Raw genomic sequence first — 27,129 nt, 5'->3', positions numbered from 1 at the left:
ATAGTTTTATAATTAGATGGGGTAGTTTTAGGTATTTTTTTTTAAAAAATAATATTCTAGTAGTTGTGTTTACAGTGTATTTAGTTTGCTCCGTTTTATTTCTTCTAGTTTGTTTAGAGATTTTAAATACTGTTTTGCCCATACGGTGTAATCCTGTAGCATCAATAAGAGTAGACAATTCTTGTGAAAAAAACATCTAACAATTCTAGGCAGTGATCACAATGAAATAGTCCATTTATTTTGTAATTGGGCCTAATCCAAAATATTTTGCTCACAGGTTCAATTAATGTTATGATAAATCTGAACAGACAACTCAGTGGGAATGCCTTTTTCTGACATGGGAAACAGACTATAAGTAGATGAAGCTTCATTTCTTCATATGATTTCTTGGTGGAGGTGCAAATAAGATTAGGCTTTGCAGGTTAGTTTTGACATTTTGATATGGAATTATCTTTCCAACTTTTCAGATATTGTATATGAGCTGCTGGGGGCAGAATGGGATTACGTTGGAAGGGAACGGTTAATTGTCTAAAGGCAGTATAGAAATACTTTAGCTTATTTGTTTCCTATTTGCAGATCTTTAATAGGAGAAAGAGAAATTACAGAATAAGCTATTCAAGCAGTAGATTAGATATGATGAAGGACAATGGAGGAAGGAAAAGGAAGAAAAAATAAAATAAAGAGAGGCTGAAGTTGTGTTAGTTTTGTAGTGTTGGAAGAAAGGTCTTCATCGTGGTTCATCCAAGCTGGGAATAAACATGGCAACTGCTTTGGGAAGAAGGTTGTAATTTATTGGAGAGGAGAACCAGACAAGAAGATGGTCTGGCAGAAAAAAGGACTGAGCACAAGTAGGGAGTGGGCTTTTATACCCTCTTGAGCCTTTTCTTTGGAGTGATTTCCTGTTCCTGTTTGAGGCTATTTCCTGTGCCATGTATTCTGAGCTGAGTTTGCCTTTCTGGTATTTTGATGGTGATGGGTTACTCCTATTATGTCCTGCTTCCCTGGGGCTGGGGTATGTAGATTTTAGGTGTCTTTGTCTTCTTAATCTCCCAGCTGTATTTACATCTGAGTTTGTACAGAACTAGTTTCTGCTTGGGGAAGCGAGACCTGGGGCTATCAAGAAAAACTGGGCATGCTTTCCTGCCTCTTTAAGATCCTTTTGATATTTCCTTCCCTGGGGGGCTGACTTCCCACAGTAGGCAGAGCAATGTCTGTTGCAGAATGATTAGGCATGAAGGTGGAGATTAAAACTGTCTTCTTTGTTTTGAACTGCAGCAGCAACAGGATTTTCTCCCAGTTGGAGCAGAAGTAAAAAGAAATACTGTGCAGTGCAGTATTTTTGTAGAGAAAAGAAACTTCATTAAGGTGAGTTTCTATTATGCAGAAGAAAATTGTCTGTGGAATTATGTAACTTGAAAATATTTTAGGATGGAGTGAAAGCAGTCCATCTAGCAATGCCTTAATCCAGTGTTTGTTCCTTTTCTCTTTTAATACTTTTACTGAAATTTTTAATCTCCATAGTAAAAAACTAATACAAACTAAGCTGGAAAGAATACAGTAAGTTCAGAAGCTGTAGAAAAAAGAAAAAAAAGAAAAAAAGAAAAAAAAATAGAGAAATAAAGAAACAACAAAGACAGTAAGAAATAAGTGACTTCCTATCTTCAATCACACTGAACATAAGCAAATATAACCTTTAACCTTTTTTTAAAGTTACAAATAAAAATACTTTTATCCCCATAGTCTAACTTTTATTTAGGTCCAGAAATTGATCTATTTTCAATCCTGTTTCAGCAAAAACTCCATTAGGAATGGCTAGAAATATTAAATTTGTCTCATCTCAGTCACTGTTAAATAGGTTCAAGGTCAGCTCCAGAAAATAGGCAGCTGTGAAGACTTTGCCCAGGGTAGAAAGCTGTGGTGCCATTAATATTTCACCAGAGATCCTACTAGTTTTGTGCAATGTAATTAAACTGTCTTTATTGATTGTGTTGGAATTCTGGGTACACACTTGCGGCTTTTCCTGGCTTTTAATATCTTTCCCTTCTTTCAAATTAATTTCTTTTTATAGAGATATGACTACTATTTGAAATGAAAAAAATCATTAAAGCCTTCCTCGTATGTCAGACTGCATAGTAACGTGACGTTCGTAGGGCTACTACCCCCATCCGTGCTGGAAGGTAGCGGGTAGTAGGAAGGTAGGAAAGAGCCAGATTTCTGTAGAGCTTAGCTTCCATATTGTCTTCTGGATTTTTGCAGCCCAGATACTGCAGCCCTGTCAGGAGAGCTGGAGAATGCAAAGAGGCAGCTTTAAGTTGGGTTCAGGCAATGCAGCCGCTGCATAGGCTTGGATTTTGCTCTTTCCATAAGCATTTTTCTGGGTCAGCATTGTTTTTTTTATGCAGATGAGAAAAGAGGGTTGCCTGCTACAGGGGTGAATCACTGCAGTTGTTAGGGTTTCGCACCTTCTCAAACCAGTATTGTTATGTATCCAGGTGAAGGGAACACATACACACTTACATAGCAGTCACCACCAGGGGGCGTTGAACTGTAACTGTTTTGGCAGGAACCCAGTTTCGGCGGGAAACAGGTTCAAACTGATTGGCTGGCTGCTCACCTGGCCAGGTATAAAAGGAGGGCAGGTAACTCCTATTCCCCAGTACAGTCACTTCCACCGAATAGAGATCTGCCATGCTGTACTCATCGTCTCGGCGTCCTTCCTGCTCTCCAGAACCCACTACACAACAAGTATCACGGAGCTTAATGGACTAATAAAATCTTTTGTTCATTTAGGAGTGGCTAGAAATATCAAATTTATTCCTGATCCAATTCTGCAATTTTTTATTCCTTCTTTGCTTTTCTTAATCTTAGAAACATCGAAAAACATCGAAAAATATTGACCTTTAAATCATTCCAATGGCATATCAGTATTTGATCTTTCATGAATGTTTAGCATTTAAGAGAGGTCTTTAAAATTTATCCATTTTAATCTGTATGCTTTCTGAAATTTTAGTTAATTAACATTTCAGTTCAATTAAAAAAAAACCTCTTTAAAATAAGAAAAGGTTATAGCCAGCTTTTAATTCTATTCTGCCTTTGGTTCCCTCTAGTGTCCATTTTCAGTATTCATCTAGCCTCCGTTCCTAACATAGATTGTGACTCGAGACAGCTCAAAAAGAACAACGAAAAACAAACACTCCCAAACAATCAATATAATTAAAAAACAAAAGCCTTAAAATGCGATTAAAATAATTTAAACTCTAATAAAAACAGCAAGAAATACAGGGCAGCCATTGAACCCTTCCATGGGATTCCTCAGGGCTGATGTCAAGACCATATTTTAAGGGCTTTCCTGTTAAGCCGTGAGGTAGTCTAGACCAAAGGTCCCCAATCTTTGCGGCTTGGGTGGCACAGGTTGGAGGGGGGGGAAGAAGGGAACCGTGCTGCACGAGTAGTGGGCCAGCACACGTGCACACATGGACAGCTCCACTCATGCAACAGAGAAGAGAAGCCTTTGGTTTCACACTCCTTCAAGCTTCTCTGTCCCAAAAGCTTTTGCAAAAGGATGTAAGACCTGAAAGGAGTGTGAGATCGCTCCCCTGAAGCCTTTTGTCTGTTTGCAAAAGCTTTTGGCACGAAGAAAAGCCTTTGGGGCTGATAATACCATATTTTACGTGGGAATGATCTTAGCAGACAGGAGGGAGGCTACAGATAAGACCACTGACAGGTAAAAGATGTCTCAGTCCACAAAAGGGGGACTGAATGGGGAACATGTCAAAAGGGATCCTTCCTGTAAGAAGAAAGGAAAGCCTTCCCATTAAGCCATGGGGTAGTCTAGACAAGAACAACCTTTATTGTAAGATTACATTAACAGAATCTCGCAAGACTGATAATATTTCTACCCCTCTTTTCTTCTTACACACCGGAAAACTAGGAAGGATCCCTTTTGAAACGTTTCCCATTCAGTCCCCCCTTTTGCCGGCTGAGACATCTTTTACACTCCAGCTGTCCCATCTGCAGTCTCCCTCCTGTCTGTGAAGGTCATTCCCACCCCCCACCCCCCCGAAGGCCAATAGGGTTGGGGGGGCCAATCTCACCTCGGAGGGAATGATGCTCCAGACGGCAGACGCCATGACAGAAATGGCTTCCCTCGATCCCACCAAAAGAAGCTCCTTGGCCCACAACACGTCCCTCCTGTTGTTATAAGTACAGAAAAGAAGTGATCAGTGGTAAACAAAGAATGTTAAAGGCATGAGATAAGTAAATGAAACATAGTTAAAAGTAGTTTATGCTCTAATTCCCTCAATTTATTTTTCATAATGGTGACTCACTTGTTTATTTAATTCACTCAGCACCATGCGTTTATTAGGTGTCCATTTGCACTGCATTCAGTTTTATTTGTCCTGAAACAACCACCCTCTCTTCCTTCTACACAGCTATTATCTCTTTTGGCAAAACTTGGCTTCTCACAACAGACCGCAGGCTACCTACTATCCTCCTGTCACCATTGGCACATCTTAAACACTCTTCATCCATTTCCAGTCTTTAGTAAATATTCTACCAAAGTATTCCAGTTCAGTTTATTTGTTTATTTATTTATTTTGTTCATTTAGGTAAAACTTACCATCATTTTGTCCATTTTTCTTGACAAGAAAGTTTTCTTGTCAAACCCCCAGTACGACAGTCTTGGGTTTTGTTACATATATTTTCAGATCCATATTTCTTGTTGCCTCATATCTAATCTACCATTCATGCAGATCATTTGGATTCTCAGCTGAAAACTGCATTACCCACATACCAGTGTATACACACGTATGTACCTTTAGCTAACACACTTCTAACATTGTTTCAAGCAATTCTTATGCGTGTACCAATAAATACATCAAACAACCAAAGGATCAAAGCATATCCTGGCTTACTCCCAGTTTAATGTTGCCTTTTGCTAAAACTTCCCTTTATTCTTATTCATGCCTTGCTTCCATTATGTATCAACCAATATTCAGTAACCAATCTTCAGCTGCACATTTATGTAAAATATTGCATAATTCAAGACTATTCACTTAATCTGTACTTTCCCTAAAACAGTTGCACAATAAATTTTCTCAGATTTATACATTGAAGAAGAACAGAAATATGATATGTGCACCACTGCAGGCATAAAATGTTTCCTTTCCCAAATTTTTCTCATTGTCATTCCTGAAACCATTTCAGTCAGAATTGTGTCAAACTCTTTCTCAGGCACATTAAACAAACTATTTCCCTTGTAGTCTCTGCATTTACTTCTCAGATTTCCATCTCTATGGAGAACATAGCTGCATTCTTCCATTGTCAACAATAGACACCTTTCTCACAAACACCTTAAAAAAGTTACAATTGTCAATCTATAAGCAAACCACACCCATATTTTAACATTTCTTTAGGTAAACTATCTCAACGTGCAGCCAAATTCTCAAGAGATTTATGACTTGATTTTTCTGCAAGGTTGTATACATTTTATTAGAAATAAATACAGTAATGGATTATATTAAATTTATTTATTTTCTAGCTTGCAATTTATTAGGACATCAAAAGTTGCAAAATATGTCTGGGAAACCCAAACTGACCTATTTCAATGGCAGAGGACGAATGGAATCTGTACGCTGGCTCTTAGCAGCAGCTGGAGTTGAGGTTTGTTTCTTCTAGAAACCATGTTAACCCCCTTTTTCCCCACACAAACTACATATCTGAACTGAGTTGTTGCTTGTTCCTCTGGAACACCCCTCCTCTCTCCTAGGCATGCGAAGTACATCTCATCACAAACAGGTATTGAATTTTGCAAGTCTGAATATACTTCCTCTTCCCTCATTTCATCTTTGTGTGAAGTAGGGCAAGGCCTCAGACATTAACTCAAATTAGTTTTTTGGAACAGGCTCAAACCCTGTTTATTTAACCGTGGCCTTGATAGCAGCTCTTTCCTCACCCTTCAAAGTCATTACCTCTGCCCTCTACAGTGTTAGAAGAAAAATGAAATTGGGGCCTCTTTTTGCTTTGAGATTTGACCTAAACATTTCTCAATTGACCACTCAAGTGGAATCATTCTGGGGATGGGTAAAGTATCCTGCCAGCACACACGCACACCTCTTCCTTTTTTTTCCTTTTCTTCTTATAGCAAGTACCAAATCTAGATCACAAAGATATGGCTGAGTCTAGGTGGGAGCAAACGGTTCCCTCTATCCCAGTGATGGCGAACCTTTTAGAGGCCGTGCCCAAAATGTAACCCAAAACCCACTTATGTATCATTGGGTGCCGGGTGGGCATGGCCCATTGCGTGGATGAGGCCAGTTGGGTGGGCGTGGCCCATTGGGTGGGCGTGGCTGCAGTGGTAACGGCAAACTGGGTGGGACTAAAAAGTTGAATCAATCAGTTCCAACTTTGCGAGATCTTTTTATTTTCCTGCGAGAAGTTGAAATTGATCGATTGATTGAACCTTTTTTTTTTTTGCACACGGCGGCAGAGGCCTAAAGCGAAAAGGTTTTATAAAACCCAGCTGAAGGCCTAGGGGCGACGGTGCAACGGCGCGCCTAGGGGCAACTAGAGCCTTGGTGGAGCAGTGGGCTAATGCCTCCTTAAGTAACACCAGCTGCCTGCAATTAGTGCAGGTTCGAGTCCCACCAGGCTCAAGGTTGACTCAGCCTTCCATCCTTCCGAGGTAGGTAAAATGAGGACCCAGATTGTTGGGGCAATTAAGCTGACTTTGTAATAATGCCGCTTGGGGTGTGTGTGAAAGCCCTAATAAGCAGGCATATACATAGAATGAAGGCTACTGCTAAGCTTGTAAGCCGCCCTGAGTCTTCGGAGAAGGGCGGGATATAAATGGAATTAAAATAAAAAAATAAAAATAAAAAACTGGGGCAACGGCGCGCGTGCCCATAGAGAGGGCTCTGCGTGCCACCTGTGGCACCCACGCCATAGGTTCGCCACCACGGCTCTATCCTTTTGCTGCCATCCAGTGGTTATTATTAGTTTTGCAGCTTAGATCTGGTAGCCCTACTCAAGGGTAGGCACAGGCCAAATCTTTCCGGATTTGGGTCAAAGGAATGGAGGTTTGGAAGGAGTTAAGAGTTAACTTTCCCTCATTGACCCAACTTTTCTCATCTGGGGTATTATGAGGCCCCAAAGGTATTTTAAACTGAGTTTTCAAAATTCTGTACCCTGTGATACAAAGTTAAAACAGTTTTTTTTTTTTCCCCTTTTTCCAGTTTGAAGAAGAATTTTTGGAAACAAGAGAACGGTATTTGAAATTAATCAAAGGTAAATGCAGCAACTATTCTTTATCTATTATCACTGAAATAAGTTTGGTAAATGCCTTGAGGACTTAACGTTTGAATGAGATCTGGGTGACTGCAGAGGGGGAGGGAATCAAAAAAAGTTCAAGACGAAAGCTACACAGTTGAAGCCCTACTTAGTTTTTACATGCATTGCAGAGTGGGGGAGCATTAATCATTCATTCATTCATTCAAAACATTTAAATAGTTGTCCATCTTCCAAACTATGGGTGGCTCCCAATGAAAAGTTAAAACAACATATGAAATCATATCAAAACTATAAAACTAAACAAATTAAAGCATAAAAACATTAAAAACAACAATGACCTGGTGTCAAATTGAACTTCTAATGGTAAGTGAGCACCTGTCCAGCCTAGACGAGTTCAAATGACCAGGACCAGATGGATTACACCCCAAGGGTCTCAAGGAACTGGCAGATGTGATCTCAGAACCACTGAACTATATTTTTCAAAGATCCTGGAGCACTGGGGATCTACCAGAGGACTGGAAGAGAGCTAGTTCCCATCTTCAAAAAAGGGAAAAAAACAGATCCAGGAAACTACAGACCTATCAGCCTGACCTCAATACCTGGGAAGATTCTGGAAAAGATAATCAAACAACAAATCAGCGAACACCTTGATGCGAACAAAGTTGTCACTAAAAGCCAACATGGGTTTGTCAAAAACAGATCATGCCAGACAAACCTTATTGCATTCTTTGACCAAGTGACAAAACTAGTGGACCAGAGGAATGCTGTAGATATAATTTACTTGGACTTCAGTAAGGCATTTGATAAAGTAGATCACAACCTACTACTTGATAAGATAGAAAAATGTGGGGACTTCCGCTGGCGGCGCGGCGCCGAAGACAGCCTCCCCTGGCTGCCCGCGGCTCAGCTGTTTGTTTTTTCGCCCGAAACAGCGCCGATCAGCTGTTCGGGCGAAATTGAAGCCCCCTCCTCGGGAGAAGAGGAGGGGGTGAGGCCCCAGGTAGGGGTAGAGTTCTCCGAGGCCGCCTGAGCTTTGAGCTTGGGCGGCTGAAGGATCGAACTCCCCCGAAGCCTGGGTTGCTCCCAGCTGGCCGTCGTCTCTGCTCCGAACTTCCTGGAGCAGAGCCAGGCGTCTGCGAACCATCCCTGCCTGAAGAAAGGACTATGATTTAAAGGAGCAGGCAGAGCGGTACAAGAGGAAAAGGTGAAGAGATGAAGAGGATTATTTTATTTTACTCTCAAGCTTGATGGACTATGCTTAAAACTTAAAGTGAAAGTGCGTCACAATTGTAAGTAAAAGATGGCGGCTAAACCTCCCCCTAGAACTTTTCGGAGTGCTGGAAACTCTCCGGTGCAACAACAATCATTACTGCAGGCGTTGCATTCTCCTGATGTATTGACATCGAAGGATCTTGAAAAACATACCCAGTTAATTTTGGAGTCAATGGGTGTTAAATTTGCACAGATGGAGGAGAAATTGGAGAAATTGGAGCAGAGAATGGAAGAAAGGATGGAGCAGAAACTTAGAGAGATGAAGGTAGACATTTTGTCCTCAGTGCATAAAGTAGCTAAATGTGTGGAGGTGCTGGATGATCAAGTGGAAGACTTGACTCAAAAGAATGCTATATTAGAAGCAAAAGTATTGGAAATTGAAGATTTAAAAGACAAAATGGATAGCGAACAGAGTTTGGCTCAATTTTACCAGATGCAGTTTGCTGTTAGAATTAGAGGCCTAAAAGAGAATATTAAGGAAGATTTAAAGCAGCTGGTTTCTGAGGCTTTTGAGGGGGTATTGAACCATCCAGCATCTGAAATAAAACAAGGCATGGACAAAGTGTTTCGTGTGAATTCCTGGATTGCTAAGCAGAGAAAGTTGCCTAGAGATGTGGTGGTTTATTTTGTAAAAAGGGAAATTAGAGATGAAGTTATACAAGCTGCCTATGATACTAAAGTTGTGATTGCTGGTCAAGAAGTTTTGGTTCTAAAAGAAATTCCTCCAAAGATTTTAAAGAGAAGGAAGGACTTTATATTTCTTGTGCAAGAGCTCAAGCAAAGAGATATAAGGTTCAGATGGGAGATCCCAGCTGGGTTGAGCTTCATGTATGATGGCAAAAGGTACTGTTTGGGTACTGTGAAGCAAGCGCATGATTTTTACAACAATGTTTTAAAAGCAACCCCATCAACACTTCTGGAAGCTGCAGAGGGATCTGGAGAAGGAGAACATCAAGAGGATGAAGATGGACAGATAGACGAGAAGGGTACAGGAGGAGATCAAGCTGCAACTCTTTTGGATGATCCTAGAGAACAGAGGGTGACGCGTGCTGCCTTAAAACGCTCAAAAAAGATTAAAAAATAAGACCAGTAGAAATCTATGGAACTTCCACAATATACTTATAGTCAAGTGGTAGCTGTGTTTTTAAGAGTTTTGGGATGATATCTATGGTAACAGAATGTTCAATTTGGAATTAATGGACAATTTACTACAGAGGAAGAGGAAGAAAATTTTGTGGGTTAATGCGGGTTAATTTGTGTAAGAACTATCTATTATAGCCTATTTTGGCTAGAGAGGTTAATAGGGATAGGTGCTTGTGATGTGTAAGTGAGAATATGTCTAGGTAATAGTGAATTGTGGAAGAACATAGATGGGAATGATGCTAGTTTTCTTTTATTTTAGTTCTTTATACATATTTAGTATTGTTAAGGATTGGTTTACTCTATATAAGCTAGAGAGTGATGGATTTTAGAGTTTATAATTGTTAGTATATGATTGTTTATGATTGCTTTTTAGATATATACCTTGTATTTTGCTCTGGGAAGTCGGGGGGGGGGGAGGGGGGGAGGAGGGGAAGTAGAGGGGTGGGAGGCAGGGGAGGGAGGAGGGAGAGGGGGAGGGGGGGAGATAGGGGGGAGGTAGGGAGGGGAGGAGGGAGGGGGAAGGGGGGTTTTTCAAAGGAAAATTGTATTTTAAAACTTTTCAATAAAAAAAAAAAAAAAAAAGATAGAAAAATGTGGGTTAGATAGCATCACCACCAGATGGATTCGTAGCTGGCTGACAGGCCGTACTCAGCATGTGGTCCTCAATGGAACTGCATCTACATGGAAGGAAGTATGTAGTGGGGTGCCCCAGGGCTCTGTTCTGGGCCCAGTGCTCTTCAACATCTTCATCAACGATTTGGATGAGGGGATAGATGGGGAACTCGTCAAATTTGCAGATGACACCAAGCTGGCAGGAATAGCCAATACTCCAGAAGATAGGCTTAAGATACAGGAGGTGTTGTGATTCAGGGTCAGCCTGTGGGTTCGGCAGTTGGGTCGGACGACTCAGAGGAGGAGGGGGGTGTTGAAGAGCTTGCTGAGGGGGTTGGAGAGCTTGCTGAGGGGGTTGGAGAGCTTGCTAATGAGAGCCCTCAGCCAGGCCCCTCCCACCTGGTCACGACGGAGACCCAGCTGTGTGAGCCTGACAGCGTGGATGAAGATGACCCACAGCTGGCCCTGTTCAAGGACGCCCGACGCAGGAGGCAGTCAATCAGGAGTAAACAGAGGAAGGCAATGGGGCACCTCGGAAGGAGGCAGAGAGAAGCCACGCCCTGAACTGTATAAAAGGGGAATGCGTGGGAGGGCTGGTTTGCTGAAGGCAACCGCTTGAATAGTTCCTGTTTCATAGCTCCTGTTTCATGGTTCGTGTCTTGTTTTGCTCTGTTTTATGTTAATAAATTTGGCAGGCTTAATTCCAGCCTCTTGCCGTTTGTAAAGGGGTTGTCCCTGCCTTTTCTGCAGGGCCGGTAGCAGGCTGGTACAGAACAGGAGGATCTGGACAGACTCGAACACTGGGCACTATCTAACAAAATGAAATTCAGTGGTGAAAAAAGTAAGGTTCTACATTTAGGCAGGAAAAATCAAATGCACAGGTATAGTATAGGTGGTACCTTGCTCAATAGTAGTAACTGTGAGAGAGATCTCGGAGTCCTAGTGGACAATCACTTAAATATGAGCCAGCAGTGTGCTGCAGCTGCCAAAAAAGCCAACACAGTGCTAGGCTGCATTAACAGAGGGATAGAATCAAGATCACGTGAAATACTAATACCACTTTACAATGCTTTGGTAAGGCCACACCTGGAATACTGCATTCAGTTTTGGTCACCACGATGTAAAAAAGATGTCGAGACTCTAGAAAGAGTACAGAGAAGAGCAACAAAGATGATTGGGGGACTGGAGGCTAAAACATATAGGGAACGGTTGCTGGAATTGGGTATGTGTAGTTTAATGAAGAGAAGGGTGAGGGGTGACATGATAGCAGTGTTCCAATATTTCAGGGGCTGCCACAAAGAAGAGGGAGCCAAGCTATTCTCCAAAGCACCTGAAAGCAGGACAAGAAGCAATGGATGGAAACTAGTCAAGGAGAGAAGCAACCTAGAACTAAGGAGAAACTTCCTGACAGTTAGAACAACTAACCCAGACATGTCAAACACAAGGCCCGGGGGCCGGATCCGGCCCGCGAAGTGGTTTCATGTGGCCCGCGAAACCATCCTGGAAGCAGTGAGGGAATGGCCCCCACTGCCCAGAGACCCTCCTTCTGCCAGAGACCCTCAGATCTGTCCCACTCCTGCCCAGGCCCCCCATAGGCCCCCTTGATGCAAACGATGTAGAGCTGGCCACGCCCACCCAGTAGGCCATACGCACTCTAGCCACGCCCACCCAGTAGGCCACGCCCACCCTGGCCATACCCACCCGGCCCCCTGAGGGCAACCGCAATGCTGATGCGGCCCTCAATGAAATTGAGTTTGACACCCCTGCAAATGGCTGGACAGTCTCTTCTTAAAAACTTCCAGTGTTGGAGCATTCACCACTTCTGGAGGCAGGTTGTTCCACTGGTTAGTTCAGGGGTGTCAAACTCAAATTCATTGAGGGCCACATCAGCTTTGCGGTTGCCCTCAGGGGGCCAGGTGGGTATGGCCAGGGTGGGCGTGGCCTACTGGGTGGGCATGGCTAGAGTGCGTATGGCCTACTGGGTGGGCATGACCAGCTCTACATTGTTCGCATCAAGGGTGCCTATGGGGGCCTGGGCAGGAGTGGGACAGATAGGAGGGTCTCTGGGCCAGGGCCAAGGCAGTGGGGGCCGTTCCCTCACTGTTTCCAGGATGGCTTCACGGGCCACATGAAACCACTTTGCGGGCCGGATCTGGCCCCCGGGCCTTGTGTTTGACATGTCTGGTCTACATGAAAAGAGAAGTCATTTGCGTTCACATGTTGTATAATGAGAGGCCTGCTATAACCTCCATTCTCCTCGGTTTGGCTTTGTGAGCCACATCATGAAGCAGAATGACGAAGTTGCTCTAGGGCACGGGTCGGCAACCCGCGGCTCCGGAGCCGCATGCGGCTCTTTGAGCCGTCCTCTGCGGCTCCCAGCCGCCCGGTGCGCGCGCACCTCTTCGAACGGGCAGTGGTGCGCGCGCACCTCTCCAAATGGAGAGTGGCACCGCCCGTTTGGAGAGGTGCGCGCGCACCTCTCCGAATGGGCGCAGGTGCGCGCGCACCTCCCCAAACCTTTGGAGAGGTGCGCGCGGACCTCCGCGCGAATGGGCGGCGGTGCCGCTCGTTGGGAAAGCTGCTGCGGCCCGTTTGCAGGCTGCCGAAAGCGGCAGCTCTGCAAACGGGCCGTGGCAGCTTTCCCAACAAGCGGCGCCGCTGCCCATTCCGAGAGGTGCGCGCGCACCTCTCCGAACGAGCGGAGGTGCGCGCGCACCTCCCCAAACCTTTGGAGAGGTGCGCGCGGACCTCCGCGCGAATGGGCGGCGGTGCCGCTCGTTGGGAAAGCTGCTGCGGCCCGTTTGCAGGCTGCCGAAAGCGGCAGCTCTGCAAACGGGCCGTGGCAGCTTTCCCAACGAGCGGCGCCGCTGCCCATTCCGAGAGGTGCGCGCGCACCTCTCCGAACGAGCGGAGGTGCGCGCGCACCTCCCCAAACCTTTGGAGAGGTGCGCGTGGACCTCCGCGCAAACGGGTAGCGGCGCCGCTCGTTGGGAAAGCTGCCGCGGCCCGTTTGCAGGCTGCCGAAAGCGGCAGCTCTGCAAACGGGCCGTGGCAGCTTTCCCAACAAGCGGCGCCGCTGCCCATTCCGAGAGGTGCGCGCGCACCTCTCCGAACGAGCGGAGGTGCGCGCGCACCTCCCCAAACCTTTGGAGAGGTGCGCGCGGACCTCCGCGCGAACGGGCAGCGGCGCCGCTGTTAAGCGGTGAGAGGGCAGACGAAAGAAAGCATGCTGTATTCTCATCTTCGCCATTTCGAAATCCCTGAATCTCTCTTCTTCCACCGACCCCCCCCCCCGCCCCCGGGCACGCCAAAGAAACCAAACAGAGCCAAATCAGAACCTCGTTAAAACGGGATAGAAAACCAAAAAAGTCCCAAAAAGTTGAAACGATTCGCCTTTTAAAAGACACACGTTCCTCAAGCCCAGCTTTAAAGCGGTCTCAGCCTCACCGAGTATATCGGGGGACGCTCTCTCCCCTCCCTCTTGCGTGAATCCTTTATCATCAGGACGCGATTACACGCGAGTCATTCGAGGCGGGCAAAAAAAAACAAACCCGACGCGGCCTCGGGACGGTGAGGCCGGTCCAAAGCTGACAGGTCGGCTCCCTCAACCCCGTAACGCAATCAAGGGGAAGCAGGAGATCATAAAGGCTGCGGTCCTACATTGCTCAGTCGACCCAAAGCCCTATCAACCATTTTATGGCTGGCGACGAGCGGGAACGCAGCTGGAGCGTGGAAAGCAGCTTTGGAACTGACAAAAATATTCCCCAGTAACCGAAGCGCCGTGAACTGCAGTCCCCGACACTATTAACATGCAACCAGTGTGGGTGCAACTACTGCCCTTCCCCCTCTCCCCACCCCGTATCGCGGATCTCTTTTCCTTGGCGGAGTTATCTTGGGAGTCACTGCAAGCAGCAAATCTTTTTAAGATGTTTCTGACAGAGGCTTGAGAGTGGGGATGGGGAGAGGAACTACACCTGGGGTGTTGGGAATTATTTTCTCCTTTATTCAGAATTACGGATCCATTTACTTCCAGATCAGTGGTGCCACCGCCGTTGCCATGACAGCAGGAGGGGCAGGGCCTCCGCGATTTACAACCCCCCCCTTCCCCACCCAAACGAGCAGCCCCGGGAAAGTGGCTTCGGGACTTATTTTTCTTGCTTCTAAGCATAGGCACCAATCTGGGAAAAGTAACGCGCGCGTCTTTCTCGTCTCCCGCCACGCCTCCCATTGGCGTCTGCTACGGCATACATAGGAAAAGCGAAGTTAGCTGGGGCGGTTCCCCGCGGCGGAGAGATTCTTGAACGGGATTCTTGAACCCGCGGTCCATCTTGGCTCCTCTCGGGGAGGGGGGAGGCGGCTGTGTAGCCGGCACCATGGACGAGGCCTACGACGTGATCGTGCTGGGCACCGGCTTGACCGTGAGTCCTTCGGAGCCACTCACCCTGCCTCTTCCTCTCCCCATCCCGGCATCTTCCACCCCTTGCGCCCCTCCATGCAATTTTGCATTCCTTTCCCTCCGGCTCCTGCATCCATGTCCGTCATCAGCAAACCATCACACATTAAAAAAAATGGCAACCGCGTGCGTCCTCGCATGCACAAGAAAAACCCGTTTTGCACATGCGCAAAACGTTTTTTTGCGCATGCGCATGCATGGACGCACGCATGCGGCTCCCAGTTTCTTTTATGTGTCATGGAACCGGTTCCCAGTGGCTCTTTACCTTTTTTAGGTTGCCGACCCCTGCTCTAGGGAAGCAGCTCTTGGGAACTGGCAGCAAAGGATTGGCAGAAAAAGTGGTGACTTTTTAAGGTAGCTGCTAGCCATGACCTGCAATTTGCTATGTCTGTAGAGGTTGCATTTCAATCAGCTGCTAAAACCAACAAGGAAGTTGTCTCGTCATGTCCAAACATCAGATAATGCAATGGAAGAGAATATTTGTAGCTAAGGGTTGAAATGTGGAGTTCTTGGTGCTCTCTGAGGACTCCCCACCCCAGATAATGGTTTGTCCTGCATCATGCAGTTTTTATAACCAATTATAAAGCTTCCCTCCCTCCCATTCAGTTGTTCAGAAGGAAATGTGAATCAGGAACAAAGGGCAAGCATGAACAAATTCACTGCTTCTTTACAATAAACAAGGATAAGGTGGGTAACGTGGGCGTGGCACTTTACTGGTAAATTAAGTTGAACAGGTTTTAACTAGAAATTTGAATATGAGTGAAATTTGAGAAATAGGTGAGCAGATGATCTGTGCAAGGTGTTTGTTGTGCACATGGCTGACTTCTTAGCAAACAAATCTCATGTTTTATGTAATTTTATAATACAAATAGAAATCTGTGTGTGGTGGTATGTGTGCATTGTTGTATAGAACAGGGGTCCCCAAACCCCAGTACGTGGACTGGTACTGGGCTGCGGCATGCCAACAACCAGTCTGCAGAAACAAGCAAAGCCCCAATCATAGGATGCCGGAAGCAGACAAAACTATGCCCCCTCTGGTCCTTGGAAAAACCTTTCTCCACAGAACCGGTCCCTGGGGACCTTTGGTATAGATATGTATATTCTATTGCATTGTCTGGTGATTGGACAGGATGAGAAAAAATAATTCATTGTTTTAGCCTGGGTTTAAGGTATCTGAAGAACGTCTCACCCCAATGGGATTATAGAAGGGACCTTGGAGGTCTTCTAGTCCAACCCCCTACTCAAGCAGAAAACCCTGTACCTTTCAGACAAATAGCTGTCCAATCTCTCCTCAGAAAGTTCTGGTGTTGGAGTACCCCGACCTTCGCTCCTTCCGGCGCGACCTGAAGACTTATTTGTTCGAACAAGCCGGCCTGGCCTGATGGGGGATGGGGTTCGGATTTTATTGTTGTTTTAAATGTATTTTAATCTATTGTTAACTTGGGCATCTTGTTTAATTCCTTTTTAATTTTTGTATTTTGTATTTTTATATGTTTGCCCTGTTCACCGCCCTGAGTCCTTCGGGAGAAGGGCGGTATACAAATAAAATTATTTATTTATTTATTTATTTATTTATTTATTTATTTATTTATTTATTTATTCTGGAGTCAGGCTATTCTACTGATTAATTGTTCTCACTGTCATGAAATTTCTCCCTCCCTAACCATTTCCATCCATTACTTCTTGTCCTGCCCTCCGTGCTTTGGAGTACAGGTCAACCCCCTCCTCTCTGTGACAGTCCCTCAAATATTGGAAGATTGCTTTTACGTCACCCCTACTCCTTCTCTTCATTAGACTAGACACACCCAGTTCCTGCAACTGTTCATCATATGATTGGCTCATCCCACTTGCTCCAGTAAAAAAGGCCTACTTTGGATCCTGTCTGTCAAAAAAAAATTCAGCCGGCAGGATCCAAGAAAAGAGCCTTTTTCTGTGGCCCCACCTTTTGGCCTATTCTCCCGATAGAGGAGAGGTCAGGCGCCACACTTGGTCTTCCCAAAGAGCCTGAAAACATGGCCCCCTATAGAGGCACCGTATACTGGGGATGGCTGACGGGGCAGAGGTGAGATCCCTACCCCCATGTCACTCGTCCCTCTTGGTTTTCAGTCTTTATTTAGTCCTTCTTAATTTTAATCATTTTGTATTATCTTTTTTAAACTTTTTATCATATTGTAAGTCCCCAGAGTTGCTGCAGCAGTGAAATGGGTGGCATATACATTGAATAGATAAATAAAATAGCTACAGATATTATGGAACAGCGAAAATGTGGAAAAGGCTAGAGTAACTATTCCTAATAACAGATAGCATTCTCTTTTTCTGAGCTTGTCAGGGTCTCCTTTAAAACTGCAGCAACATTTGGGATGCAGTTTTTGTTTTATTCTGCATAAAGAGCGATTATATTTGCTAGTTGGTTAAATTCAGTCTGGAAGGTAGGTCATATGCTAGCATCAATCTTGCGTGGGATCTTTCCGTATTGCCTAACTGTGTAAAACTAGTCTACTACAACCAAGACCTGGTCAGTGATGCTGTGTTTTCCTTTCTTTTCTTTTCTCTCCTTTCCTACAGATGGATGCTTGCTGTTCGGTCAAGTCCCCCTGGTGGAGATGGACGGGCTAAAGTTGGTCCAGACCAAGGCTATTCTCAATTACATTGCGGGGAAATATAATCTCCTTGGGAAGGATCTGAAAGAACGAGCACAGTACAGTATTGTGGTTCATCATCTTAGACTTGATCCAAAGTCTCTGCCCTAGTATTACTGCATCCCCACAAATCTCACCAATGTGCATTAGCTATGAATGAGAAACAATTCTTGCAGGCCAAGAAGAAAAAGCTTTTAGATCATTGGTTTCTGGTGTGGTGTATATAAAATAGTCCTGGAGCCTCTTGTAAATGTTTGGTCAGTCCCATGTCACCCATTAACATTCTACTGGCCCATGCTCCTGATTTTTGCATCTACCGTAGTTGTGAGAAGTTAAATGGAGCAGCATTATTGGGCTTGTTGAGAGAGAGCACTGAAAGGTTATAGTATCTTTGTAGTAATTGTCAGATCCCCAATCCCTCTCCCCCCCATCATACATCTTTACACATTGGAAGCTTTGTATAATTGGCAGTTTTTCCCCAGGAAATTCATTTGAGTAGTTGCCACATGTATCCCTAAAGGGCCTTACAGGATTAGGGCATCCCATTAGAATTTTTTATTTATTTAAAATTAATTATATGCCTTCTGTTATGTATGATTTTATTTATTCCTGCAGCATAAATTTACTTTACTATTTATTGTGTATGGAGATTCTCGCTCATCTAGGTCATGGTTGTCTCAAATGTGCTTTTTTCAAGAGGTAAATGGACTTTCTTATTTGAGGACATTTCGCTTCTCATCCAAGAAGCTTGTTCAGCTGAAAAAGGAGCTTTGAAGCTTCTTGGATCAGAAGCAAAATGTCTTCAGAGAAAAACAAGGAAGTCCAGTTACCTCTTGAAAAAGCATGATTGTGTCTACTATATCATTTGTTATTTATTTCACTAGCAAAAATAAAAAAAAGACTCAATGCATCATACAGCCAATTAAATGTCCATAGTAAACACCATTTTAAATCTGAATGGTAAACAATATACAAGGGCAATTTGGAAATAAACCACCATTTGGTGTATAATAAAAGTTCTGTATGTGCGGTCTGTCATTGATAACCAAATGGAGGTTTATTTCTGAATTGCCCTTGTAGTATCATAATAACTAAATAAATCATGCAGACAAAACGCAAGACAAAAATAGCCAGAGCAACAGATGAAAAGCAGCAATGCCAGGTACTAGCAGAAGTTCCTCCTGGGAAGAATGTGCCAGATGGGCCAATTCAGAGAGATCTATCAATGAATTGTGGAGGGTATCAAGGTCAAACCAGGACTTTGAATTTCATGTGGAAATCTAATGGCAGCAATGGAGTTACCAAATCACGGGTATAATCTGCTCTTGGTGAATAATGTTAGCCAATAATCAGACGAAGGCATTTTGTACAAAGTACAGCTGATGTGCAATTTTGCAGAGCATCCCCACATGCAATGAATTGCGGTAGTCTAGTCGGAAAATGATGAGCTCCCATTGCAAATTTTTTGTGATCCAGGTAGGGCTATAACTGATGAACCAGCCAATGATTCCAAGACAAGTGTTAAATCCTGCCTCACACTTCATGGACACCTCCCCTTCTCTCCCTCCCCATAAAAAGGTGCATTTTGAAAAACTAGTAGGTCAAATGCCAAGTTATAACATGATGTGTAATTTGGCTTTCTACCTCAAGCCATTTGTACAGTATGCTTTTTTGCAAGGATGTCACCTTTGACTTTTTGCATAATTTGGCCGTCTGATTCTATCCATTGGAGCCACTAACTTAAAAAAAATCCCTTTGCCATTACCTTTGACCTCTCACAGGGGAGCCCAGCTTTTTCAAAAGAGAATAAATCAATTAGCTTCCACGGTGAAAGAGCAATTTATTATTCTGGACTGCTATCCAGTGGTCTGACTAGCAAAAGAAAGATCAAAATCTATTTTGGAGAATCTTTAATTTTATCTGCAGTACAGCTCTTCTGTCTTTCCTTGCAGAATATAATGCACATTTTTCTCTTTCTTTGCTACAAGCAAATTCCACAATTGCTTTCCAGACTTGTTCTGAATGTCCTCGGTTTGGTCTGATTGCCAATATCAATATTGGCTTTGCCTGTCTGATCCTGCCCTTCTCTTGCTGACAATCCATGACTATCGCGGTGGTGGTGGTGGTGTTTGTGTGTGTGTGTGTGTGTGTGTGTGTGTGTGTGTGTGTGTGTATGTGTGTGCAGAAATGAGACCAGAGGTAACAATACCAGCTCTGGGCACAATCACACAAGCAACAAGGTGCAGCTTTTCTGCTAACAAATGAAATAGTGAAATGGGATAGAATTCTATCTTCATATGTCCATAGAATTTAGGGAGCAATGATTATGCTGGCTTGGAAAATTTCAGAGCAGGAGATATTACACTTTTGGGATTTTAGAAAATGTCCTGGTTGGGGAATATATATATTGAATATATATATATATATATATATATATATATATAGATAGATAGATAGATAGATAGATAGATAGATAGATAGATAGATAGATAGATAGATAGATAGATATAGATATAGATATAGATATAGATATAGATATATAGATATATAGATAGATATATAGATATATAGATATAGATATAGATATAGATAGATATAGATAGATATAGATAGATATAGATAGATATAGATATAGATATATATATATTCTATATAGAATATGTGATGTGTATCCTGTAATTTTATTATTTTTTCAAATAATTTTACTGGAAGTTTGAATAAAACAATAAGAAATATTAGAGACTAAGAGAAAGAAAAAAATGATAAAAAATGTTTAAAGATAATAGAAAGCTCTCCTGCCCTTAGAAAATTACTCCTGAACCCCTTTGCGATGAGTAAAAACAACTCCTCAGCCTCTTCACCTCTTCTTGGATAACAAATATAAACCTCTTCATGCCATAACCCTTTTGTTAACAATAGGCAAATCGAGTAAGTAACATCTTCTTTGGCTCACTTAGCCATACGGAGCTGTAAGATTTTAGCATTAATTAACATATATAAAACTCAGCATTCCACATTTCACCTTTTAGCTGTAACAAAATCGCATTTAAAAGTCACTAAAAACGTCCCAACATCCATTAATACAAACAAAATGTTAAACCCCAGGTTTAACATGACAAAAAGGGGCCACTTCCCCCTTTACAAAAGACAAACCAATACACAACATCTTATTTTCAGATACACAATCTTATTTTCAGATTGCCGATCTGCTTTGGATTCTTTGTACAAATGTGCAGTTGCCATCTCTGCCTGTGAAGTTGTCTTGAGCTGGCCATCTCTCCCCATAAGACCCCATTCTGCAGTTTTAAAACACTGGGACCACACGGCTTGTGCAAAATTTTTGTGCTAACCATCTCTTCCCTCTTTTATCTAATAGCCATACAGTAGTTCATGGTTTTTGTGTTATTCCATTGGAATATTCGAGGAGAATCAGGAAAGCAAATATGTATACAGGCCAATAGAGCTAGCTATCTCCAGTTTCCAGGTAAATTGGGTTACAGTGCCCATCATTCCAAGCCAGCATCACCAAGTTTAGTCCAACACCTTTTGAAGGAATCAGGCCTTTGCAGACACTAGTTCTATTTGATGTACCTTGTTCTTGGTACAACTGCTTTTCTTGGGCAATTGTCTTCAGAATTTTTTTACAGTCCAGTGGAGTTGTCCTTCATCTCTAAGCTCTTCAATAGTGAAATATGTAAGTGAGGGCAAAAGAAGTCTGTTTTTAGTGTACATTTGAATCCATGCTCACGAAGACTAAGTTTTCACTCGGTGCACAGCCTGCCATCTTGCTCTGAATTAGCTTTGGTAAGAGGACAATGTCTCTGTTTTTCCAGTCTCGGAAGAGAAAAAGAGCTATAGCATATTTAAGAAAGCTATCAAATAGAGCATTTGGCAACTGTAGTGCAGAAAATGGCCCCAGACAATGACCCTTTTCGGGAGAATAGGCATTCCATATATGGCTATTGAAGCTGGGGATCATCTGCTACAGCCAAGTTAAGATTTTTGCAGCAAGCCAAGATGACATCAAATCAATAACATGCCTGGTGACATTGTGACACAAATCTCCCCATTAGATATTTGAGAATCCCAGTGTCTGACACAAGTATGTAAACAATAGTAAGCTAAGTTAAATTTAATGCTTGTTGAAGTGTGATGTAACATTTCTCCTGTCTTCACAGAATTGACATGTACGTGGAAGGGACCATAGACCTAATGGCGCTTATTTTGACCTACCCTTTTTGTTCACCTGAGCAAAAAGAGAAACAACTTGCTGCCATTAATGAAAAGGCAGTGACCAGGTACCTCCCAGTCTATGAAAAGGTAGGCCCACCTGTGACATTTCTAGCAGTTATCCCTTCATTTAGACAAATGGCATTGGCCTCACAGCATTCATGCATACATGGAAGGCAGATTTGTAGGCATTTTTCATTAAAATATCACTCTGTTTTTGTCTTTCTGCCTTTGAAATATAAGCTATGTTCCCACAGTATCCCAGGCAGTTACGTATTTTGCTTAGGTTTAGCTTTACCTGTTATTTGAAGCAGCCAAATGGCTTGTTCAACTATGTATTGTGTGTGAACCCAGCCTAAAGTATGATGGGATGATGTTTTCTCCTGATGCCATAACTGGACAAAACACTCCAATCATTGCTTGCTATGATCCTGTCTTGTCACCATCCGAAACAGTTCCTGTGGCAACCTATGATAAACTCCAAATATTTTAGTCTGCACAACGATGCACTTCAAGACCAGGAAATTAGCCAAGAATGGCCAAATAGACTGGGATTAGTTGTTGTTTTTTTCAAACACAGTGCTTGAAAGCAGTACATTAACTGATGAAAACAGGTTGGGGCTTTTACCATTCAGCTACTGTATTAAGTAATTTGAGAAATGGATTTAGCCACCAAGTAATTATCTAATTAAAGGGAGAGACTTCTGACCTCAGAGTATTGCTTGAGTAAGGAAAACCTTCTACCATTTTACTTGTTAAATTAACTGACCTATGGTTTCTTGGATTTCTCCTTGAACCAGAAGAATGTAAGAAACGGGTATATATAAAATAATGTTTGTTAATGCGTTCAAGCAGATGTTCTTAAGCTTTGGGCTGTTTTGCTTAGTTATATCATATTATCTGTTTTCTGAACTTTGAGAATAGATGTTTAATTTAAAAATCAATTTGTATTTTTGTCAGATTATCAGCTGTTGCAGATTTTAGCTTTTAAAAGCCTTCTTTCCAGAGAATTATTTTTTTTTAATTTTGCAATCAAGGTTATACTTTAATGACAAGTTACCTCTCCTTGCCCAAGAACAACGTTTTCTCCCTCCCACCCAAACAAAAAATCCAGCTGAGGTCCAAATATTACCTCAGAAGTTAAAAAAGAAGCAAAGAATTCATCTGATTTCTCAGGAACTTCCACTTCCTCCTTCTATTGCTATTGTCCAGTGGCTGGTTTGAATAAATTATGTTTTAAATTACATTTATGAATATGAACCACTGGAAAGTGTCCTTTGGGGGAGGCATGGTGAACTGAAGATGGCTCCGTGAAAATGGAGCCAACCACCATGACAAAGGTCAAGGAACCGGTGAGTAGACCAGTTCCTCAGAACTTCTCCAGATAAGGAGAGGATGGGAAATGCCCCACATATGCTTCGGACGGTGAGGAGACTGTAGGTCAGCAATTGTCCGTGGGTTTTAGCATTGGAAGATGATGAGATCAGCCACAGTGGAGCCTTTTAAAGGATACTACATTTGCAAGCCTCATTTAAATCACTCTTGGGAATTGCCTATTAACCATCTTAAAGTTATGAGAGACTTTTTGCTGACAACAGGATTGAAAAGTTGACGTTTTATGGATTTGCTTATAGATAAGAGATGAGGTATGTGATGAAGAAGTATCTGTTTCTAACCCTGTAGGGGATGAGGAGTAACTAAATCTGTCTATAGATGGGATGAAGGTTGTTCATCACTTCTTTATATATTTCTTGTATTATTATTTACGATATATTTTTTCTTTTTTTTGCACTTTTTATTTTTTTTCTTCTCTTTTTCTTAAGTTTACTTTGTATTAGTTTTTACTATTGTAATCAAAATTCTTAATGAAAATTATATTTAAAAAGAACCATTGAAAAGCAGGGTGGAGCAAAACCACTGGTTAAACTTTGGGAAATACAAGACTGTTTCTGATTATCAGCCTTATATGAACTGTTTATAATTGCTATATTTCCTCTTCATTTTTTATAACATCCATGCCTTAATTGTTTTTGTAACTGATACTGATTTCTGCCACAGAATTTAAATAAGTATGGCAATATATTCAGGGGGGTCTTCTTTCTTCTTTACTTCCAATTATTTTTCCATTTTTATCATTTGATATGTGAATGTGCGTGTTTTATTGTACAGAGAAACTATTTTCTTTGGTCCCTATTGAACAACCATTGGATGCTTCAGAGTAGATTATAAGTCATATTTCTTCTGAAGAGAGTAAATTAATGATTAAAAACTTTTGGCACAGTTCCGTTAATGTACCTTTTGGTTCAGCTGTAAGGTTTTTATATTTTATAGGCTCTGGAACATCATAAGCAAGAGTTCCTAGTTGGTAATCACCTCAGCCTTGCAGATATACAATTACTTGAAGCAATTTTAACATTGGAAGAGAGAAAAGCTGATATTCTTGCACCATTCCCTCAATTACAGGTAATCTAGTAGTGATTTTCATGCCAGCTTTTTCTCACCTAATATAAATGAACATGTTGGTTCTGACTTATGTTTCCACTTAAGTCCCAAGTGGGAGATCATAGGAACTGAAGTCCAGCGATGGGGCTTTTTTGCCTCCATTTTTCGCATAGGAGGGAATTTTCTGGGTGATTCAAGAACTTGTGCCAGAAGTCTCTGGAAGGCGTACTTGAAATATCTGTGTCTGACTGAAGGATTTATGATTTTTTTTTCTAAAATTGTTCATACCCACCAGTGGATTCACAGGGTTGTTTAGGGACATAGCAGGAAAGGACTTAATGTATCTCATCTCCCTTGGCTTTCGCCTGTGGACCTTGAAGATGGGAACAAGATGCTTTAGTGGGCTTGGATCATCACTTGTCTTTTAGATACAGCTCCCTCGTGACTACTACTGGCTGGAATAGATTATTTTTTTTTGAGGTTGGTAAATTGTGCTTCTTTATTGCCTTTCTCAGCCAAAGGATGATGCCATCTTTGAGGGAGGCAATTCTACTTCTGTTGAAGAAATTATTGCCAGATCCCTCCCTTTTCATTTACTCTCTAGGGCAATTTCAATGGTGGCCAAACAACTCCAAATGCTTTCAGATGCAACTGATGTTCAATTTCAGGCTGGAGCATGGTGTGAGATATCAACTGGTTGCTCTGATAATCTGTTGAGGGAGCACAGTGGTAATATTTTTCTGTTTAGGTTCCTGGATTGGCACTTTTTACTATGGATTCCTTCTAAATTACCTTGGGAAGTTGGAACCACAGCTTAATCACAGGTCCTCTCTTATCTCAGGGGCAGATTTCAGATAGTGTTCTTGAGGAAGGACTCTGTGTTCCACTTGGCAGCCCTTGACTTATTGTTCACCATCATCACCACCCCTGGGCTTTTTTATAGTTATATGAACAGGTTAGGAATGATGATCAAAATGTGCTGGGCTTTTTAGTGGGTGGGTCTCTTTGGCCTGGATTGCAGCCTGGATGAGTCGAGTAGACTGAAGCTGAATCCAAAAGATGCAGTGTACATGGTAGGTGGGGGAGACTTAGTTCAAAGAGATGGGACCTTACTTTCAGCTCCTTCCTTTCAAGGAGCAGTCATGCAACCTGGGCACTGTTCTCGGACGCTGTGCTGTCCTTCAGTACATAGATCAATATGGTGGCAAGGAACCATTGATGAACAACTGATCTATCAACTACTGATTTATCCAACCTGATCACTATTAGTCATTATCTGACCATTGTAACATTTTCAGTGAGGATGCCCTTGAAAGAACCCTGAAAATTACCTCAGAATGTGATGGCCACACTTCTGTCAGATGCTTCCATATGAGATCATGTGACACTACTTGGCCAAGTTGCCATGGTTATGTGTAGATGTTTGGATTACACATAAGTTGCTTTCTTTGGTCTATAAATCTCTGAAACCTTGGAAGCTGCTTAACTAAAGAAGTAGTTTCCCCCAAATGTCACCAACAGAAAACTCCAACTGTATTTAAATGGGTTGTTACAGATGCCAGAAGGAAGCTGGGTTGGAATCACTTGGGGCAATTCTCTGTGGTGGCATCAGCTGTACAGGTAGTCTTCGACTTACGACCACAATTGAGCCTAAAATTTCTGTTGCTAAGCAAGGCAATTGTTAAGTAAATTTTGCCCCATTTTACAACCTTTCTTCCCACAATTGCTAAGTGAATCATTGCAGTTGTTAAGTTAGTAAGGTGGCTGTTAAGTGAATCTGGCTTTTCCATTGACTTTGCTTGTCAGAAGGTTGCAAAAGTTGATCACATGACCCGGGACACTGGAACCATCATAAATACATGCCAGATGCCAAGCGTCCAAAGTTTGATCACATGACCGCGGGGATGCTGCAACGGTCGTAACTGTGAAAAACAGTCATGTCACTTTTTTCAGTGCCGCTGTAAGTTCAAACAGTTGCTAAATGAACTATTGTAAGTCAAGGACTACCTGTATGCTCCTTCCCTAGTTTGTTCAAAGAAAAAGCTCAAGCCTTCTTCTCCCAGGAATCTGCATTTCATTGGTGTAAACAGAGGTATATCTTTGATATATTTATATTGGTCCATGTTTTGGGAAATTATTTTATTCACAGTTTTCTATTGTGTTCTGAAGTTTTACTGTGTTTTATGATGGCTGGATTTTATCAATGCTTTTGATTTGTATTGTCAACCTTTGTGAGCCGTCTTGGCTAGAGAATGTGTGGTTTATACATTCAACAGGGTAAATATTGTTTGTTTATTGCTTTAGGCTTTCAAAGCAAGGATAAGCTCCATTCCCACCATTAAGAAATTCCTAGAACCTGGAAGCCAAAGAAAACCAATTGCAGATGATGCTTATGTAGCTGTTGTGCTGAAGGTTCTTCAGCTGAATTTCTCGTAACATCATGTCTGCTTGCTAGAACATCAGATAATCAGACCAAGCTCAAGCCAAGATGGTTTATACCAGACAACAAGGAACCCACCCAACATTTACAAGCTGTCCCAAAAGACTCCTTTTATTACTTAACCTCAGATGTTGATATATCTCCCACCCTGGTTTATATGCAATGATGTTTTGCCACAGAGCACTCCCCACCCTTGTTTATCATGGCACAGTGCTGCCAGATGTGCTAAATGCATGGAGCTTGCCTACCCCTCATTTGGGGGATAATTGAGAATCCTCTTTTAGTTTCTTAAAAGCAAAAAATTATCTGCTGGGAACAAAACCAATAAATGGCTTACTCTTTGGTGCAAATTCTCAAAGTGCATTAAATTTTTCCGTTCAAACAATTTGACATAAAGAAGTTTTTTCTTTCTCCTGAAAAATGACATTCATTCATTCATTCATTCATTCATTCATTCATTCATTCATTCATTCATTCCAGGGTTCCCCAACCTTTGTGGATCGGCAGTCCAATGGAAAAGGGAGGGGCAGGCACCTTTATGCACACATGCACACACTCAAAAAATGTGGCTGCACGTGCACGTGTGCAAACGGGGCTGTGACTATGTG

The 27,129-nt window shown here is 42.5% G+C and overlaps 1 protein-coding gene across 9 annotated transcripts in view; it reads left to right on the top strand.

The window, feature by feature from the left end:
- Positions 1 to 26,906, top strand: part of LOC308660636 (glutathione S-transferase 3-like) — a 28,268-nt gene extending 1,362 nt beyond the window's left edge. The window contains exons 1-9 of one of the 9 annotated variants that reach the window (XM_081315082.1): positions 1,111 to 1,365; positions 1,522 to 1,636; positions 2,069 to 2,195; positions 5,543 to 5,664; positions 7,236 to 7,287; positions 17,336 to 17,468; positions 21,588 to 21,729; positions 23,971 to 24,102; positions 26,386 to 26,906. In XM_081315082.1, coding sequence (XP_081171208.1) covers positions 5,578 to 5,664; positions 7,236 to 7,287; positions 17,336 to 17,468; positions 21,588 to 21,729; positions 23,971 to 24,102; positions 26,386 to 26,517 — 678 coding nt within the window. In that variant the 5' untranslated portion in view covers positions 1,111 to 1,365; positions 1,522 to 1,636; positions 2,069 to 2,195; positions 5,543 to 5,577 and the 3' untranslated portion in view covers positions 26,518 to 26,906. Of the gene's footprint in view, positions 1 to 1,109; positions 1,637 to 2,068; positions 2,196 to 4,774; positions 4,810 to 5,542; positions 5,665 to 5,770; positions 5,800 to 7,042; positions 7,288 to 11,067; positions 11,159 to 17,335; positions 17,469 to 21,587; positions 21,730 to 23,970; positions 24,103 to 26,385 lie in introns of those variants that run through there. The other 8 variants (XM_081315079.1, XM_081315084.1, XM_081315078.1 and 5 more) reach the window with 8 other exon arrangements.
- Positions 26,907 to 27,129: the final 223 nt, after the last annotated feature.

Source organism: Vipera berus (genome assembly GCF_964194415.1).
Source record: "Vipera berus genome assembly, chromosome: 1".
Taxonomy (NCBI): domain Eukaryota; kingdom Metazoa; phylum Chordata; class Lepidosauria; order Squamata; family Viperidae; genus Vipera; species Vipera berus.
Note: the sequence above shows the minus strand (reverse complement) of the source record. Positions and strands in the feature narration are given on the sequence as shown.